The 19,200-nt window shown below is 41.1% G+C and overlaps 1 protein-coding gene across 1 annotated transcript in view; it reads left to right on the top strand.

Moving 5' to 3' along the window:
• The first annotated feature begins 3,239 nt into the window (after positions 1-3,239).
• LOC118675147 (cytosolic carboxypeptidase 6-like) overlaps positions 3,240-19,200 on the top strand; it is a 134,855-nt gene continuing 118,894 nt past the window's right edge. Inside the window, exon 1 of the mRNA XM_036347358.1 lies at positions 3,240-3,328. Coding sequence (XP_036203251.1) covers positions 3,295-3,328 — 34 coding nt within the window. The 5' untranslated portion in view covers positions 3,240-3,294. The remainder of the gene's footprint in view (positions 3,329-19,200) is intronic.

Genomic DNA, 19,200 nt, shown 5'->3' with positions numbered 1-19,200 from the left:
CTTGAATGCTTCTCTCATTCCATACTGCATCTAACTCAATGCATAAAAGTAACATGAAAGGTGTTACTTTAATGTTTACATAGGGAATGGTTGAATCCTACAGGGCCTATTTTGTCAGAAGGAAGGCGCCCTGGCTCTGTGGTATGTGGGTGGCTGTCTTTGGAGACACAAACCACAGGAAATCCTTGGGGAAGGCAGACCTCCCAGGGACATTCTGAATGGTAGCATGGGAAATGCAACTTTCAGGGCCTACATGGGGGCAGGCATTCCTATCCCACCTCCCATGCTGTGCTATTTCACACAACAAAAGGGAAGTCTCTGAGGACTCCTGCAGGAGTGAAGTCTACCCTCTCTCCTGCACTACTCCCTGGAGAGGAGTTGATGAAGAACTAAACCTAGTGCTGATGCAGAACTAAACCTAAATTGTCCCAGGCATTCCATTTCCGCTATCAAGGTGGCATTTATCTATAAATGTTGTACAACAGAATCTTCTGCAGAGTCCATCTCTGTATTCAGGGTGGGGCAAAAGTAAGTTTACAGTTTTGAGGATACAAACCAGAGAGTTTATTCTTGTACTATCATTTATTAATTATTGTATTAGTTTCTACTCAAACAATTGTAAGCCTGCCCTTGCCCCACCTTGTATATGTAGTCCAACACAGTAGCCACTAGCTGCATGTGGCTATTGAGTACTAGACATGTGGCTAATCTGACGTAGTAACTGATTTTTAAAATTTATTTAAGATAAATTGAACAGTGCAGTTTTATACAAACATATTTGTCAACTTTTCAAATTATCATTTGATGAGACCCTTTATGTGCTGCATACACTTGTATAGAGTATTTAATACACAGCCTCACAATTTTCCTGGCTCTAATCTACTCTCTACGTAGCAATCAGAGCAGCTGACCAGATCCTTGACCTGCTTAAACACCTGTCCATGGGTTTCTATCTCTTTCAGGACCAAGTACCCCATATATGCATCCTCCTTTTTCCCTGCACCTTTATTTTTTTTGCCCAGCTTAATCCTACTTGGCCTTGAAAATCAAATGCCCTTTCCTCCAGGAAGACTTCCTTGAACATCCCTTTACCTACCCCTCTCCACCGGACTGGTTGTGTGCTCTTCCTTTGGGCTCCCACAGCCACCCAAGCTTTTCCTCAATCAGAACAGTGATCATGTTAGGGTGTAATTACTGATTAAATCTCTTTTCCCTTTTGGACTGTGAGCTCCTAAGAACCATGGACAGTGTTATATTTCACCTCTTTATCTCCAGAATCTGCACACAGTCTGTCTCAGAAAAGAGATCAAAGAATGTTTAAGTAAATCATTCTAAAATGTGTTGGCTTCTGTATTTACTGGAATTATACTTGTCACATCCTTTTTAACCTATCACCCCATTTACGACTTAGAGCACTCTTTGTGGTAGGCAGGGCCTTTGTCTGTTTGCTGGAAAAGGAAACTGAAGCTTAATGGCTATAAGTGATTTATTTGTCCAACATTATAAAGCTATGCAGTCTGCGTTCGAATAGAAACCTGGCTCTTCAAACTCCCTTTGCCTATCTTCCTGTATTCAGTGGAGTTAATTCCTACAGCTCTCATAGTCTTTACCAGTCATTAAGATTGATTTGGGAAACTTAGGTATTTTTATCTTGATTTTTGGTATTGACGTGGCTTGTGAATTTTAAACTGCTCAAATGTGAGGGCTATTTCCAATGGCTATTTTCATGTAACTTCCTATAGAAGATTCTTGTGGTGCCCACACCTTATCCCTAACTTCAGGGCAGGTGAGTCAATAGTTCTATGCATGTTGCCAGCAGCTCACCTTCAAAGCTTTCTGGTCCCTCTGTTTTCCTGACTCAAGACTTTCTCACAAACTCTATAAGGCTCCTTAGCCCTGGGCACACATAACCAGGACATGTGAAAGCTTTCAAACTAGGGGATGGAGGTAACCCTCAGTCAATGGGGATGGAAATTAAGAGGTAAATGACCCAGTTTCCTTGTTCTTTCGTGGGACAATGCTGACACACATTCTACATGGTGCTTCAGAGCTTCTCGGGTGAGATTAAGCACAGTTACTAAAGCAATCAGTTCAATGGCACATTTTTTTCTTGGCTTTCCCCCCATCCCTCTCTCACTCTCTCCACCTCACTTCCGTTTCATGGGTTTACCTCCCAAACACATTGTCAGCAGCCAAGCCCTTTCCCAGCTGCTGCTCCTCCTCTCCTCTGCCTGGCTGACAGCTATTTATTCTTCAAGACTCAGCTAGGGTATCCACTCCTCTCGTAAGTCTTCACTGATTACTCCCACCCTCCAATTTAGTTTCATCTCTATGATCCTGCAGCACCTGGAATACTACTTAACCCCTTTCAAAGCCATTATCTCTTTTCCTTTCTCCACAGCCAGAGCCCCTTGAGGAGGGGGGGCCCAACTGGCAAGGTACTTGTTCAAAAATCAAGTGCTCAGTAAAACTGGTAGGAATGTGCAGGAGTGAACTTAGGAATCATTTTTCATTCCGCAGACATTGAGCACTCACTCTGTGACAGCACTATGCTGAATACAAAGATGAAGACATGGACCCCAGGCATCAGGGTCCCCAGGCACCATCAACTGAGGAAAAGAGAAGTGAATAATGCATAAAACACCATAAGTGTTCGGACAGTGATGCACAAGGAACACTGGACCTCTGAGTGTTTGGGTGGTGTGGGCACAGAATCACTGATTCCTAGGGCATTTCAGCGGAAGAGGTATTACCCAGCACCTCCACCAGGCCAGGCACACGGTGGGTGGGTCAGGTGGAAAAGCGCTGGGGAATCAAGAAGCCGTTCCCAAGCTCCCAAAGTGGAGTAGCACCTGGAGAAAAGCCAGCCCACCCAGCTCTGTGGTCAGCATGAGGACCCCTAGAAGGCCATCCCAGCACATCAGGTCCCCGCGCCCCAGAGGGGGCGGAGCATGCTCAGTAGCCAGGACGCGTGGCTACTGGGAAGAAGAGCCGCTGAGTCCCAGCCCCCAGGATGCCCGGGCCCCGAGGGGGCGGGGCCTTGGGGGCGGGGCCTCGGATGAGCGCCGCTTCCTCCCGCCCTGCCGTTCCCCTACCAGTGCCCCGTTCCCCCCCCCTTCGTCCCCCCTCCCGCCTCGCCACGCGCCCGTCACCCTCCAGTCGGACGCCCGTTGCCCTGGCAACCGTCGCGCCGCGTCTTCCTGGGCAAGCTCCCCTTGGCCCGCAGATCCTATCGCCCGCTCCCCGCTGCCCCGCGATTTTCGGGTGGGCTCAGAGGCGGAGGGACACCAAAAAATGGCGGAGCGGAGCCAGACGGCGCTTGAGGCAGGTCTGTGGGGGCGTTCGGCCAGGGGAAGCACCGAGGCTGCACCTCAGTCCTGGGCCTGAGGGGACAGGGGGCTTGTGTGTGGCCCTGCTGCCGAGGAGGCGCCGCCCTGTGTTTGCGCAATGGGGCTATGACCTCGGGGTCAGGGGTCAAGGGAGGTGCCTACCCCTGGAGCAGCCGGCGGGGACCTCGGGGTCCCGGTGGCGCAGGGGTGTATGGAGGAGTGTGCACACCCCTGAGTGAACATGGACCTAGAAAGGGCTGGGACCCCAGGGAGGACACGGGACTGATGGGGGCTCATCATAGGGGTAGGCTGTGTCCTGGAGAGGATATACACAATCCCGTGGGAAAATGTGGGGGCTCCCTAAAGGGCATGGTCTGGGGAGAGTGGCCCGGATTCTGAGGAAGGCAGGTGTATTTAAGAAGAGTGTTACTTAATATCCAGCAGTGCCATGGAAGGGGTTATACACCGAGTATGTGTGTTTTGAGGAAGCCTAGTGCCTTAGGGTCGCCCCTGGTCACAGAGAGAAGTATACTCACGTGGGAACATAAAAGGACAAGAGCCCCAGTCCTTCAGAACCCTGCCCAAGGAGGCTGGAGCCGGAGTCTGAGTGTGTATGGGGTCAGTGAGCTTGAAGGTCATGCAGAATCCAAGGGGAGCATATCCACAGATCTCTGGGTGGACGATAGTCTTTAAGAGGCAAGAAGACCCACAGGAGGAGAGATCCAGGATCGTGTTCCTGAGGCGACCCCCTTGTAGACATGCCTGTGCTTGGAGAGAGAGTGACCTAAGTCTTACAGGATCATAGAAGACAGTAAGGACTTTTACAGTCCTGTGTATGTGAGAAGGACTTTGTCCCTCAGATGGGCGGGGAACGGAAGAACTGGAGCCTCAATACAAGTGATACCTGGGTGTGTGTAGAAAAGCAGTGGTTTGGGCGATGTGAGTGGTGGTGGGTGATAGAAGTGGTATACAAGATCTTGTATATGTGTCCTGATTAGGTATTTTGGTTACAAGAGTGACCCACTTGAATTATCCAGTCCTTGGGGGTTGGGGAGAAAGGTGGTGGTTTTGGTAAGACCATTCAGTGATTGGAACTAGATTCTAGAAACTATGAAACTATCAAGAATGGTTCAAGTGACCATTATCGCCCAAGACCTGCATGGTTTCTCTTTCTTTTGTGCCATCTTTGTTTCTTCCAAAAAGTAGTTCCTCTACTCAATTCATGGTTTAAGTTCTCTCATAACTTGAACATGCTTATTCCTTCATTCGTTTACTCAATAAATAGTTATTGAGTGCTAACTCTGTGCCAGGAAACAAGTTAGGCACTGGAAACTCCCTGCTTGTAATTTTGTTATCTTGTTCTTCCTCTAACCCTCTCGTAGAATTACTGCCTTCAAATATATTATTTAATGTACTTATTATTTTTATTATTAATTGCCTGTCTTCTTCCACCAGAATGTAAGATCCATGAAGTCAAGGGTCTTTGTTGTTTTTATCAATCCCACATGTCCAAAACTGTACCTGGTATAGAGTAGGTTATTAATAAGTATTGTTAAATGAATAACTAAATGATCTGGTATTGTCTAGAGGTTTAAGAAGCTTTCTCTGAAGAAATGGCATTTTAGCCGAGCTATAATCATGATTGAGTAAAGAGAATGGCAAAGAGTGGGCCAGGAGAGGAAAACCATGTGCAAAGACCCTAAGGTTGGAGGAAACATGATGTGCTGTATTTAAGGAACTAAGAGGATATAGGGCAGTAGGAGGAGAAAAGAGGTAAGCTGAAGCAGATCTTGAAGGGTCTTACAAGCTATGATATAAATTTTGATAAAAAAAATCCTAGGAATAATAGGAAGCCATAGAGAGCTTTCAAGTGGGAGCATGACATGATTAGAAAAAAAAAAAAAATAAAACTCTGGCTTTAGTGTGGAGGGCACAGAAGATACAAGAGTGGACATAGGGAGAATTGTTAGAAGGTAGCAGTGGAGATGGAGAGAAGGAATTAAGAAATGTTGAAGAGATAAAATTAATAGGACTTCATGAAAAATGGAGATGATGAAGAAGGAAGTATCAGGCATACTTCTAATTTTCTAATTTGTGTCGCTGGATAGTTGGTGGTGCCATTATGGAGATAGGGAGCCCTGGAAGGAACCTGGCATAGGTTTGAGAGGGAAGATCATGAGATTGGTTCTGGACATATGGAGTATGAGTTATCTTTGAGATATCCAAATAAGTGGAGAGTTTGGCAAGGCAGTTGAATGAACACAAAAAGTCTGAGCTGGCATAGAAATAATTACTGAACTCACAGTGTGGGTGAAATTCCCATGAGGGAGAGTAAAGAGTGTGGTGAGAAGAGGCCTAGGGTGAAATGTTGGGTAGCTGCATTATTTTAGTGCCTTCCAAAGAGACTGAGAATGTACAACCAGAGAGATAGAGGGCAATCAAACAAATGTTTCAAGATAAATGGCCTACTCAACAGATTGAATGCTGCCAAGTGGTATTGAAAGGATGACTGGAACAATAGATTTAGCATTATTGGTAACCTCAATTGATCAAGGCACCAACCATTTATCTTCTGAATTACTATTAACTGGCTCAATCTTTGTGTCTTAATTCAGATTCCCAAGAGAGAGAATCTGATTGACACGCATCATCTTTTCCGATCAGGTCATGTCATAGATGATAAGCCAGTGTAGGATTGACTGATTTTGGATTAGGTGTCCAGCTATTGCTGGCTGAAGTAATCTGATACAAAATATGTCTTTCAGGTGATTTTTAAAATCTAATTAGCAATAGCTAACATTTATGGAGTGTTTATTATGTGCCAGACATTGTACTAAGTGCTTTATATGTCTTAATCTACTTCAGCATTATAACTACTTTCTAAGGTAGTATCTCTATTTAATAAATAAGTGAAGAAGTTTTGGCACAGAGAAGTTAAGCAACTTGCCTAAGATCTGCAAATAATTAGTAAGATGGTAGTTTTTTGGCTATTTTAGCATTATCTAGATTTATTATTTGGCTTTCTATTTGTATTAAAATATACAACATACTGAAGAAATAATAGCCACGATGAAAATTCCTGCTGTACAGGAAATATTCTAAGCTAAGCATACATTAGCAAAGGAGAAGTAGAAAGAAATATGGCTCAGATCCTTATTTAAATTCTGTTTCTGTGACTTACTAGATGTTGACCTTGGATTCAAATATTCTGGTCAGTTTCTTCCTCTGTAAAATGGAGATGATATTTGTAGGATAGTTGTAATAATAGAGATAATATATCTGAAGAGCCTAATAAATATTTTCCCTCATTCCACTGAAGCTTGAATATAAAATAATTCAAATGTATTATATATACTTTACATATAAAAGCAAGCTTTAAACATCAAGTAATATTAGACATACTTCTTTTTGATTTTTCTTCATTGATATAATTGATTTGCTATCAGAAGAAAGGTAGACATCAAGTTCTGGAGAATGTAGAATTGTCTGAATTGTGTTCATGGGACATGCCTTATATAAAGTGTATTTTAAAGATTTATTGAAGGAGTACACGGACACAAACTTTTTTGGTCATGCATATAGATAGCTCTTATAGAAAGGTCAGATTGAGAAAAGAAAGTTTCTTCTTTTAAATATTGTACTTTAAAACAAGGACATGAATGTCAGAATTTTTCTCCCTGTCCAACAACTTGACTCTTAAAAAAAGAAACCTTATAGTTAATGAAATAATCAGGTAATATAGTGATTTAAATTAAAGTTAGTTATTTCAGTAAGCCAATATTTTGCCATTTGTTTCTTTCAGGCTCTTTATATATATCTTGTATTATCTCACAAAATTCTTGCAAGGGGATACAATTATTGAAGCTTTACATCTGAGAAAATTAGGGTTCAGAAAGATTAAGTGGTGTAACTAAGATTTCACAACCAATAATAACCCACCTGGCTCTAACTTCCATACTGATAGGACTACTCTACTCTGCCTCCTGGCTTTATTTTCTGGGTATAAAATCTCATTAATGATAGGAGGGGATGGCACGCTGTAGAACTTAAAATAACACCAATATTCTTACGTAGAGGAAGACAAATGTATTAATATGGTAAGTGCTCATTTGTTTCTAATTACTCTAATCATGGGGTTAATGAAGTTTCTCATTTTAGACATCTCTCTATACTCATGGAGTAAATTAGTAATAGGTAGTAGAGACAAAAATAGCAGTTAACATATGCTTGCTGCGTAGTAGGCATTTGATAACTATTTGTGGCCAAATGAATGAAACATTTTTTATCTATATATTTTTATGATTTAAATATTTGAATTCAGGATATTGGAAGCTGAGGATGTTGATGCAAATGAAGGGGAATATGGAGAAAATTTTGATATTTTACAAAACAAAATTTCCTAAATTGAATACAATACAAACAGAATTGGTGAATTGGTGATGGAATAAAGCTCATTTAAAACTTCATTTGGAAGTGTCTGTCTCATTAGGAAACATGACACAGTAAATGTGACATGGGTTTTGGAATTAAACAGATAAGATTTAAAATTCCAACTTTATCACTTACTGTGCTTCTCTGAGCCTCAGTTTTATTCATCTTTAAAATGGTGATGATACTAAGTCTTTACTCAGTAGGGTTCTGAGGGTCTACATAATTTACATGATAGAGTAGAAATTCTAACTCACTGGATTAATTAATACCTTCTATTCCCTGAGACATGCAGCTTCATATATGTTTAAAGAGCCTCTCTGATCATGTAGCTAACTCAGGTACTGAGGGAAAGCAACTTTATAAATGTGCATGGGTGGGACTTGTGTCCTAATGCCATAAATACATTAAGAACTTAAAATACTTTTAATTAAAACTGGAAGTATTATCCAAAGCAATATTATTCCAACTTTCTATTTTACTAATGTCATTACCAGTGTACCACCACAAGAACAGCAATGATTATGAGAGATGCTAGTAAAATGTTTGCATCTGATAAAAATGGTTGAAAATGTTTTGAACTTTCCTATAAAAGACTGAAAGGCCTTATCTCTGTTTAGGTATATCAGTGTTGTGGGGTCTTGATATGAAGCTCAGCGTCACTCTTATTATAGAACTGGATGAAGAATCAAGTGGTTTAATAAAGGGGTTGGATAATATTTGTTCTTTTCTCTGAGGCCACTGGGTCTTTTAATTTAATGTTAAAGTAGTCTAAGATTCAACTTTGTAAAAACAGATTTCCCCTATATTTTGAAGAGGGAATTATGATCTAAGTTACTCTTTTTATTAATTTCTAGAAGCTTATTTAATAAGGTCCTAAGAAAGAGATATTTTCCTTTGTTTTACATCAACATTTTCAGAGTTAGGACTAATTTTAAATTGTGTCACACTGATTATATCTTTTCTGTCACTGGGAGATTTGTGTTTTGTGACTAGATCAGTAATTTTTTTAATTAGCTACATTTCTTCAATTAAGGATCTCAATAGAAATCGAGGTTTTTGCATATATTTTTTAAAAATCTGAAGTGTTATGTCCTCAGACAATGAGTGTTTTAATTAATTAGTGAACCAGAATATCTTCTCAAGCAAGGAGAGAATGAGTGAGAAATTTTTCTTTACTATTTGTACATCTGTACTTTCAAACAAATGGGACTACACCACATTAAAACACTTTTACACAGCAAAATAAAACAAAACAAAACAACAACAAAACACACACCCATCAACAAAATGAAAAGGCAACCCACTGCATGAGAGAACATATTTGCTAATAATACATCTGATAAGGGGTTAATTTTCAAAATATAATTTTCAAAATATATAAGGAAGAACTAATAAAACAAAACTGAGAAGCCAGCCCAATTAAAAAATTGGCAAAGGATCTAAATAGACACTTCTCCAAAGAGGACATTCTGATGGCCAATAGAAATGAAAAGATGCTCAGTGTCACTACTCATCAGAGAGATGCAGATTAAAACCAGGAGGGTATATCACCTCATGCTCACCACAAGTGCTGGAGAGGATGTGCACTGTTGGTGGGAATTCAGACTGGTGCAGCCACTGTGGAAAATAGTATAGAATTTCCTCAAATTAAAAATGGAACTGCCTTTGGCCCAGTGATCCCCCTTCTGGGTTTACATCCTAAGAATCTGGAAACAGCAATCAGAAAGAAGATATGTACCCCTATGTTCTATTTACAATAGCTAAGATCTGGAAACAGTCTAAGTGCCCATCAGTAGACGAGTGGATCAAAGAGTTGTGGTACATTTACACAATGAAATACTATGTGACTGTATAAAAGAAGGAAATCTTTTCTTTGCAACAACATGGTTGGATCAGGAGATTATTATGCTTAGCAAAATAAGCCAGGCAGAGAAAGACAAATATCACACAATCACACTTGTAAGTGTAATCTGAAGAACAAAATAAAATGAGGAACAAAATAGGACCAGAGGCATGGATCTATGGAACAGACTCAGAGATCTCAGAGGGGAGGAGGATGGGAAGGATGGGAAGAATGGGAAGAGATCAACCAATCCTATCTAATAAATAGGGAATATGCTAATTGACCCTCACACCATCGCAAAGATGGTGGCGCCCACAGCCAATAAGGAGGGAATATGATAATTGACTGCCCCACCCTCAAAGATGGTGGCGCCCACAGCCAATAAGGAGGGAATATGCTGACTGCCACGCCCTCAAAGATGGTGGTGCCCACAGCCAATAAGGAGGGAATATGCTAATTGACTGTCCCGCCCTGAAGGATGGAGGTGCCTGAGGCACAGGCAACTAGAGCCGGCCGAGGCTTGGGCTGCTGGCAGTGGCAGTAGCAGACGTGTGATGGGGGCGTTGCCTTCCCCTGATTGCTGGGTTTCCTCCCGCCCCTGAGGGCTCCTGGATTGTGAGAGGGGGCAGGCTGGGCTGAGGGACCCCCCTTCCAGTGCATGAATTTTCATGCATCGGGCCTCCAGTGAATATATATTCATATATGCATAGCCCATAGACACAGACAATAATGTGGTGAAGGCCTAGAGCATCAGGTGCAGGGTGGAGGGAGGCAGGGGTAGGGAATGTGAGACATCTGTAATACTGTCAACAATTTAAAAGGAGCAATTAAAAAAACATTGCCAACCACCCTTGAAAACACTACCCCTGCACTTAAAACTGTGAGAATGAATTTTCTTATTAGAGAAAGCATCCTTATACTGTCAGTATCTGCTTTGAACAATACAGTGGGGCCTTGACTTACGAGTGTCCCGACTAACGAGTTTTTTGAGATACCAGCTGTCTCTCGGCCGATTTTTTGCATTGAGTTGATAGAATAATTTGAGTTAATGAGCTCCTTAACGAGCTCGGTCTCGGAACGAATTAAACTTGTAAGTCAAGGCCCCACTGTACATACTTTGAGACTTTAGAAGTTTAAATAAAATTAGCTTTCAAAAAGAGGGTTAAGTATTGTCAGAATAGATAAATTCCTTTGCTTCTGCTCTAGCAAGGTAAATGTTCTTATATTGATGATTTTAATTTTTTCAAGCTCTTTATCTTTTTATGTATCCATCCATTCTCTATTTAAAAGAAACTAGAAATTAGTAAAGTCTGTAAACTTTTAATCTCTAGTTTTCTGGATTTATTTTTCTGCTCTAGACTTTGTCTATCCTTTCATTGCTTTGGTTAAGTAGAAAAGATTGGCCGACAGAATAAATCCTAGGTCTTTGGTTCCTTCTGCCTTCCATTTTTTTAAAAAAACATTTTCTCTCTTTTTATTACTTGGGTATTATCTGTTTGGTAGGCCAATAGAAATCTCTGGTTCTTAGGTATTTCAGGTCTAAAGTGGATGTGCTGCTTACTACTGCCAGCTATCTTGAGTATTATAAATATTTAATGTCAAAGAGAAGAAATAGTCTAGGAAATATAATTTAAAATATACTTATGTATATGGAATTTCCTAAAAATCAAGTTTGACTTTTAAATACCTCAGAGTTTTAAAAATGATAAATAAGGGCTTAAAATCCATTTTTATTCATATTGGTTTTCTAAATCTAAGAAAACTGCTTCTGATGAAAATAAAGCAATCATGGATGGGAATCACCAAATTTCTTAATTCTGATGCTATCTTTATAAAGCAAGTTTATAAAGTTTTAATTAGTCATAAAAATGTAAATAATTATGTGGCATTTAAATAAAGAAAACAAGTATTTCAAACTGTTTAAGCTTTATTTGAACCATACTTATCAAATTCTTACATATATTCAAATTATTTTGTGTACAGCTTTTCTAATTTTGCACATTTTCATTACAAGTTTATAAGTACAGTATATTTAGAAGTAAGAGATTTAACATGATTTCTAATTCCCCCCCACCTCCTCACTCTCTAAGTCAGCGGTTCTCAACCTGTGGGTCATGACCCCTTTGGTGGTTGAACGACCCTTTCACAGGGGTCACCTAAGACCATCCTGCATATCAGATATTTACATTACAATTCATAACAGTAGCAACATTACAGTTATGAAGTAGCAACGAAAATAACTTTATGGTTGGGTCACAACATGAGGAACTGTATTTAAAGGGCCAGAAGGTTGAGAACCACTGCTCTAAGTATATCATGCAATTACTCTTTTAGGAAAGAAAGAAATAGAAAATTATATTATTGAAGGCATAATCACCAGGAAAAAATTAAAAAGTGCCTGAGTTTTTAAGATGCTCTCTTGTATTTATATTATTCAACTACTGTAAGGTCTGTGGCTTCTGTGAGGAGATAACTGTGAAGTGATAATAGTTTGGGGCTTTCTGGAACATTTCAGAATAATAGAACTGATTAGAATAGTATTTTATATTTGAACTTCTTATTTTTTATTTTATTTTATTTTTAATCCTCACCTGAGGATATTTTTCCATTGACTTTTAGAGAGAGTGGGAGAGAGAGGGAAAGACAGAGAGAAATATCAATGTGAGAGAAACACATCAATTGATTGCCTCCTGCATGAGTCCCTACCAGGGCCCAGGCTGGGGAGGAGCCTGAAACTGAGGTACATGCCCTTGACTGGAATTGAACCCAGGATCCTTTGGTCAGCAGGCAGATGCTCTATCCACCGAACAAAACTGGCTAGGACTGAGCTTCTTTTTTTCTCTTTTTAAAAATTTTTATATTTTTTAATTTTATTTATTTATTTATTTTTAATATATTTTATTGATTTTTTACAGAGAGGAAAGGAGAGAGATAGTCAGAAACATCGATGAAAGAGAACCATCGATCAGTCGCCTCCTGCACATCCCCCACCGGGGATATGCCCGCAACCCAGGTACATGCCCTTGATCGGAATCGAACCCGGGACCTTTCCTTCCGCAGGCCGAAGCTCTATCCACTGAGCCAAACCGGCTTTGGCGAAAATTTTTATTTTTTAATTACAGTTTACATTCAATATTATTTTATATTAGTTTCAGGTATACAGCAGATTGGCTAGACAATCATTCTATATAATAAAGAGGTAATATGAAAATTGACCTTCACTCCATCACGCCATCACAAGATGGCTGCGCCCACAGCAGAGGCAGGGTTCCCGTAACGAGCTATAACAAGCAATCAGCAGAGACCTGAAGCTGCGTGGCACCGGGCCAGGGTGGGGGACCTGAGGCTGTGCCCCTGCCTAGCGGGGCTTGACCGAGGGCCTGAGGCCACATCCCCCTGCCCCGGCGCCAGGCTGGGGGACCTGAAGCCATGCTCCTGGCCCAGTGGGACTTGACGGGGGACCTGAGGGTGTATTCCCCACCCAGTGGGGCTTGATGGGGACCCTGAGGCTCCACCCCCCTCACCCAGCAGGGCTTGATGGGGTCCTGAGGCTGTGCCCCCCGCCTGGTGGGACTTGACAGGGGTGGGGCCGGCCAGGTCTGAATCTCGCCCACTGGGGGTGGGGCCGGCCAGGTCTGGGTCTTGCGCGATTTTGAGGTGCATGTGGGTAGACGGGGACTTGACTCTGGGTCCCGCAGCATGTCCCAGACTCTGATAGGAGGAAGATTTTCATATACATTTTACTAATTTTCTTTTGTCTCTGACACTTCTATTATAGAGATAGGGCAAATAGCAATATTAAAATATTTCCTCTAATTAATTCCCTTTTAATGGGCACAAATTTCGTGCACTGGGCCACTAGTATACTTTATAAAGTGTTCCCCCATTATTTCTAGTATCTACCTGGCACCATATATAATTATTACACTATTATTAACTATATTCCCTATGCTGAACTTTACTTCTCCATGACTATTTTGCAACTATAAAAAAAATCTTTATTGTTGAGATTATTGCAGATATCCCTCTTTTCTCCCCCCCATTTCCTCCTCCACACAGTTCTTGCCCGACCCCAGGCCTTTGCCACCCTATTGTCTAGGTCAGTGGTTGGCAAACTGCGGCTCGCGAGCCACATGCGGCTCTTTGGCCCCTTGAATGTGGCTCTTCCACAAAATACCACGTGTGGGCGTGCACATACAGTGCGATTGAAACTTCGTGGCCCATGCGCAGAAGTCGGTATTTTGTGGAAGAGCTGGTATTTTGTGGAAGAGCCACAGTCACGGGGCCAAAGAGCCGCATGTGGCTCACGAGCTGCGGTTTTCTGAGCCGCAGTTTGCCGACCACTGGTCTAGGTCCATAGGTAATGCATATATGCATATAAGATCTTTGTATAATCTCTTCCCGCTCTTCCACTCCCCCCTCCCTCTGATAATCATCAGTCTGTTCCATTTCCATGCCTCTAATTCTATCTTATTCACCAGTTTATTCTGTTCATTAGATTTCTTATTTGTTTATTTTGATTTTTAGACTCAGTTGTTTATAGGTATGCATTTGTTGCCATTTTGTCATTTATATTTTTGATCTTTTTTCTTCTTCCTCTTCTTAAAGAATACCCTTTAACATTTCATATAATACTGGTTTGGTGGTGATGAGCTCCTTTAGCTTTTTCTTGTCTGTGAAGCTCTTTATCTGACCTTCAATTCTAAATGATAGCTTTGCTGGATAGAGTACAATAGGTCTTCAGATTACATTGGAGATCCGTTCCTACAGTGCGACATAACGCAATTTTCACCATAAGTCAGAACCCCCCTACATAAGCACCTATGTCACTCACATGGAGCAGCAGTAATGAAATGAAACAGTAAAAAAAAATTTAAAAGAAAGATAACAATTCCTGACCTTTATTTGTGGTATATAAATAATAAAAAACATAAAGCACATATGTACATAATTTGAAATGATGAATTTTTTTTGTATAAATAAATGGGATATGGCAACGTAACCACGAAATGACATATGTCAAGTCTGATGTAACCCGAGGACTGCCTGTACTCTTGATTGTTATTCATCACTTTGAATATCTCTTGCCACTCCCTTCTGGACTGCATAGTTTCTGTTGAGATATCAACTGATAGTCGTATGGGCATTCCCTTGTAGTTAACTAACTGCTTTTCTCTTCCTGCTTTTAAGATTCTCTCTTTGTCTTTAGCCCTTGGCATTTTAATTATGATGTGTCTTGGTGTGGTCCTCTTTGGGTTCCTCTTGTTTGGGACTCTTTGTGCTTCCTGGACTTGTAAGTCTATTTCTGTCACCAGGTAGGGAAAGTTTTCTGTCATTATTTCTTCAAGTAGGTTTTCAATATCTTGCTCACTCTCTTCTTCTGGTACCCACAGAATTCAAATGTTGGTACACTTGAAGTTGTTCCAGAAGCTCCTTGCACTATCTTCATATTTTCGGATTCTTTTTTCTTTTTGCTCTTCTGGTTGGGTGTTTTTTGCTTCCTCATATTTCAAATTGTTGATTTGATTCTCAGAATTCTCTGCTGTTGAATCCCTGTATGCTATTCTTTATTTCAGTCAGTATATGCTTAATTTCTGACTGGTCCTTTTTCATTTTTTTGGAGGTTTCTAGAAGATTCTTGTGTAACCTTATAAACATGGTTTTGAACTCTATATCCAGTAGTTTGCTTTCTTCCATTTCTTTCATTTGTGACATGTTTCTTTGTCTCTGTATTTTGGCTGCTTCCCTCTGTTTGTTTCTATGTATTGGGTAGAGCTGCTATGTCTCCTTAAGTTGATAGAGTGGTCTTGTGTAGGGCCCAGTGGCTCGGCCTCCCCAGTCACCTGAGCTGGAAGCTCTAGGTGCACCCCTTTGTGGGCTGTGAGCACAGTCTTGTTGCAATTGAGACTTGATTGCTGTTGGTGACACTGAGAGGAAGTGACCTACAGGCCAATTGGGTGTGAGGACCAGTTATGATTACAGTGGGAGAGCTGCTGTGCAGAAGATACCCCTATGGAGCAGGACTTGCTTCAGTGGGGCTTTGGTGCTCACTGAGTCTGCCCCTTGAGTGTTCGCTTATGGATGTGTAGAGTTATAATTTGGTATGATCTGACAATGACAGTGACCACTGGATACACTGGCTCTTGGGTCTCCAGGGAAGTGCAGAGTCAGCTACTTCCTGGGGCCACCCAACTGGAGCTACAGAGAGATTTTCAGATTCCTTCTCTTTGTGTTGGGTTTGGGAGTGCCCAGGTGAGGCCAAGCTATGAAGCAAGGCAGGCTGGTGCTGGTGCTGGGTCTTGGGCCTTTTATTGATATGTTTGGGGCTCCCTGACCCAGCTGCAGTTAGTTTAAGAAATTTTAGCCTGAGCAAGGACAGGCCATCCATGTACACAGCTTGGGTGGGGCTGTAAATTGGATGAGCCATAGTCTTAGGGAATCACCAGGACAGAGCAAACAGAAATGGCTGACAGTCAGCCCTGTGACTAGAGAAGTCCTGGCATAGGCACAATTATCTCTGTGAGCACCTCCATCTGGGAGAAAGCTGCCCTTGAATTCCTGCTCTGATGCCTGACAATCCAGTTCCTCATCATGTGTGTCTGTGCCCCTTAAGAGCCTCGCCCTGGTGCTGGAGCTCAGAGGAAGTGGGACCTTGTAAGTTTAGTCTGTTGTGCAGGTCTTTTAAGAGGAACAGCTGGGTCTCCAGCAGCCTCTGTGTTACTGAGCCCCAATCTGCACTGGTTTTTACAGCCCGTAATACTTACTGCCCATAGGCACTTCTTTTCTCAGCTTTGGGACCCTGGGCTAGGGGGTCTGGTGTGGGGCTGGGACCCCTTTCTGGGTGGCCTCTGCAGAGAGGTTCTCCCTCCTAATTAAAAAAGCAGCACACATGGGTACTGGACCAGCCCATTCTGTGCCTCCGCACCTCCTATCGGTATCAGTGTGCTTTCTTCTTTACTTCTCTAGTTGTAGGACTTTCATTCAGCCAGCTTTCTAGCCGTTCTGGATTGTGGTTATTCTGTATCTATGCCCCCATCTTCCTTCTCCCTGAATTTCTTTCTTTAAAAAAAAATTTTTTTTATCCTCTCCTAAGGATTCCATTGATATTTAGAGAGAGTGGAAGAGAGTGGGAAAGATAGAGAGAAATACCTATGTGAGAGAGATACAGCCATTGACTGCCTCCTGTGTGAGCCCTGCTCAGGGCCCAGGCCAAGGAGAAGCCTGCAACCGAGGTACGTGCCTTTGACTGGAATTCGAACCTGGGACCCTTTGGTGCACAGCCTGAGGCTCTATCTACTGAGCCAAGCTAGCTAAGGCATCCATGAACTTATTTTTAAAGAGCAAAGTTATGGACATTCAGCTTTTTTATTTTTCTTTTTAAATCAGCAAAGCAACATCTCTTGATTTAAAACAAAGGGGAATTCTTCAGATAAATGCCCAGAAATGGAATTGCTAGGCCATAGGGTAGCTCTATTTTATTTTTTTGAGGAACCTTCATACTGTTTTCCATAGTGGCTGCACCAATTTATAATCCTATCAGTAGTGCATGAGGGTTCCCTTTTCTCCACATCTGTCCACCACTTGTTTGTTGACTTATTGACGGTATCCATTCTTATAGGTGTGAGGTGAATATCGCATTGTGATTTTAATTTACATCTCCCTGATGATTAGTGATGTTGAGCATCTTTTCATATATATGTTGGCCATCTATTTGTCTTCTTTGGAGAAATGTCTGTTCATGTCCTCTGCCCATTTTTAAAGCTGATTGTTTGAATTTTTTGGCATTAAGTTATGTGAGCTCTTTATTTATTTTGGATAATTTACCCCTTATCAGATTTATCATTGGTGAGTATTTTCTCTCAGTCAGTAAGTTGTCTTTTCATTTTGTTGATGGTTTCCTCCACTGGGAAAAAATTGTTTAGTTTCATGTAGTCCATTGTTTATTTTTTCTTTTGTTTCCCTTGCCTGAGGAGACAAAAAATATTGCTAAGGGTGATGTCAAAAAGAGTTCTGGATATTTATCCAAAGAAATCTAGAACACTAATTTGAAAACATTTATGCACCCCTATGTTCATAGCAGCCTTATTTACAATAGTCAGGATATGAAAACAACCTAAGTTGCTTTTATAAAGAAGATGTGGTGCATATGTATAATGGATATGACTCAGTCATGCAGAAGAATGAAATCTTGCCATTTGTGACATGGATGGCTGTAGAGCAGCCGTGGGCAAATTACGGCCGGCAGGCCGGATCCGGCCCATTTGAAATGAATAAAACAAAAAAAAAAAAAAGACCGTACCCTTTTATGTAATGATGTTTACTTTGAATTTATATTAGTTCACACAAACACTCCATCCATGCTTTTGTTCCGGCCCTCCGGTCCAGTTTAAGAACCCATTGTGGCCTTCGAGTCAAAAAGTTTGCCCACCCCTGCCCTAGAGAGTATTATGCTAAGTGAAATAAGGAAGCGATAAATATTATTTGATTTCACTTACATGTGGAATCTCAAAAATAAATATTAAAACAGAAACAAACTCATAGATACAGAAAACAAATTGATGGTTACCAGATGGGAGGGGTTGGGAAGTTGGGTGAAAAAGATGAAAGGGGGTAGGAAGCACAGATTTCCAGTTATAAAAATTGTCATGGGGATATAAAGTACAGCATAGGGAATATAGTCAATAATGTAATAACTATGTGTGGTGCCAGGTGGATACTAGACTTACCAGGCAATACGTTTGTAAGGTATATAAATGTCTCATTGCTATGTTGTACACCTGAAACTAATAACAATGTCAGCAGTAACTGAAAAATACATTTAAAAAGGTGATATAAAGCCCTGACCGATTTGGCTCAGTGGATGGAGTGTTGGCCTGCGGACTCAAGGGTTCTGGGTTCAATTCCGGTCAAGAGCATATGCCTCGGTTGCGGGCGCATCCCCAGTGGGGGATGTGCAGGAGGCAGCTGATCGATGTTTCTCTCTCATCGATGTTTCTAACTCTCTGTCCCTCTCCCTTCCTCTCTGTAAAAAATCAATAAAATATATTTAAAAAAAATAAACAAAAATAAAAAGGTGATATAAATACCAGTATAGGCCTAAATTAAGCTGTGCAAACTACTTATCTATGTGACATACCTGTCTGGGGCTTGTCCCCTCATTGTTCCTGACTGTCCTGATCATACTTTAATAGTGATATCCCATCAGAGCCTTTTCTTCCTGGGCAGGCCATCAAGATGCCGATCAGCCTTCTTTACATTTAAAATGAGCATATGTTGCCTCCTCTTTTTTTAAAGCTCTACCATGTGCTGCTTTTTGAGAAATTAATCCATTAGTTTATGTAGATATACAATCATCTATTATTTCTTTCAGCCTACTTGGGAACTGAGGCATTGCATTTACACTAGACTTAGTTGAGGATTTGAGTGGTAGCAGTCAGGCTGTGTGATCTTTGGTATACATAATACATGGAAAGGACTCTGAGTGTCATTTTTTTCTTACAATATATGGTACACGTACTAGTTTATTTCTATTGTCAATTGTGTAGCACTATATGTATGTAAGGTATGAAGGCATTTTTTGTGATGTTATTTGGATAT

Source organism: Myotis myotis, unplaced genomic scaffold (genome assembly GCF_014108235.1).
Source record: "Myotis myotis isolate mMyoMyo1 unplaced genomic scaffold, mMyoMyo1.p scaffold_m19_p_2, whole genome shotgun sequence".
Lineage (NCBI taxonomy): Eukaryota > Metazoa > Chordata > Mammalia > Chiroptera > Vespertilionidae > Myotis > Myotis myotis.
The sequence above is the reverse complement of the archived record's forward strand: the minus strand, read 5'-3'. Positions and strand labels throughout refer to the sequence as shown.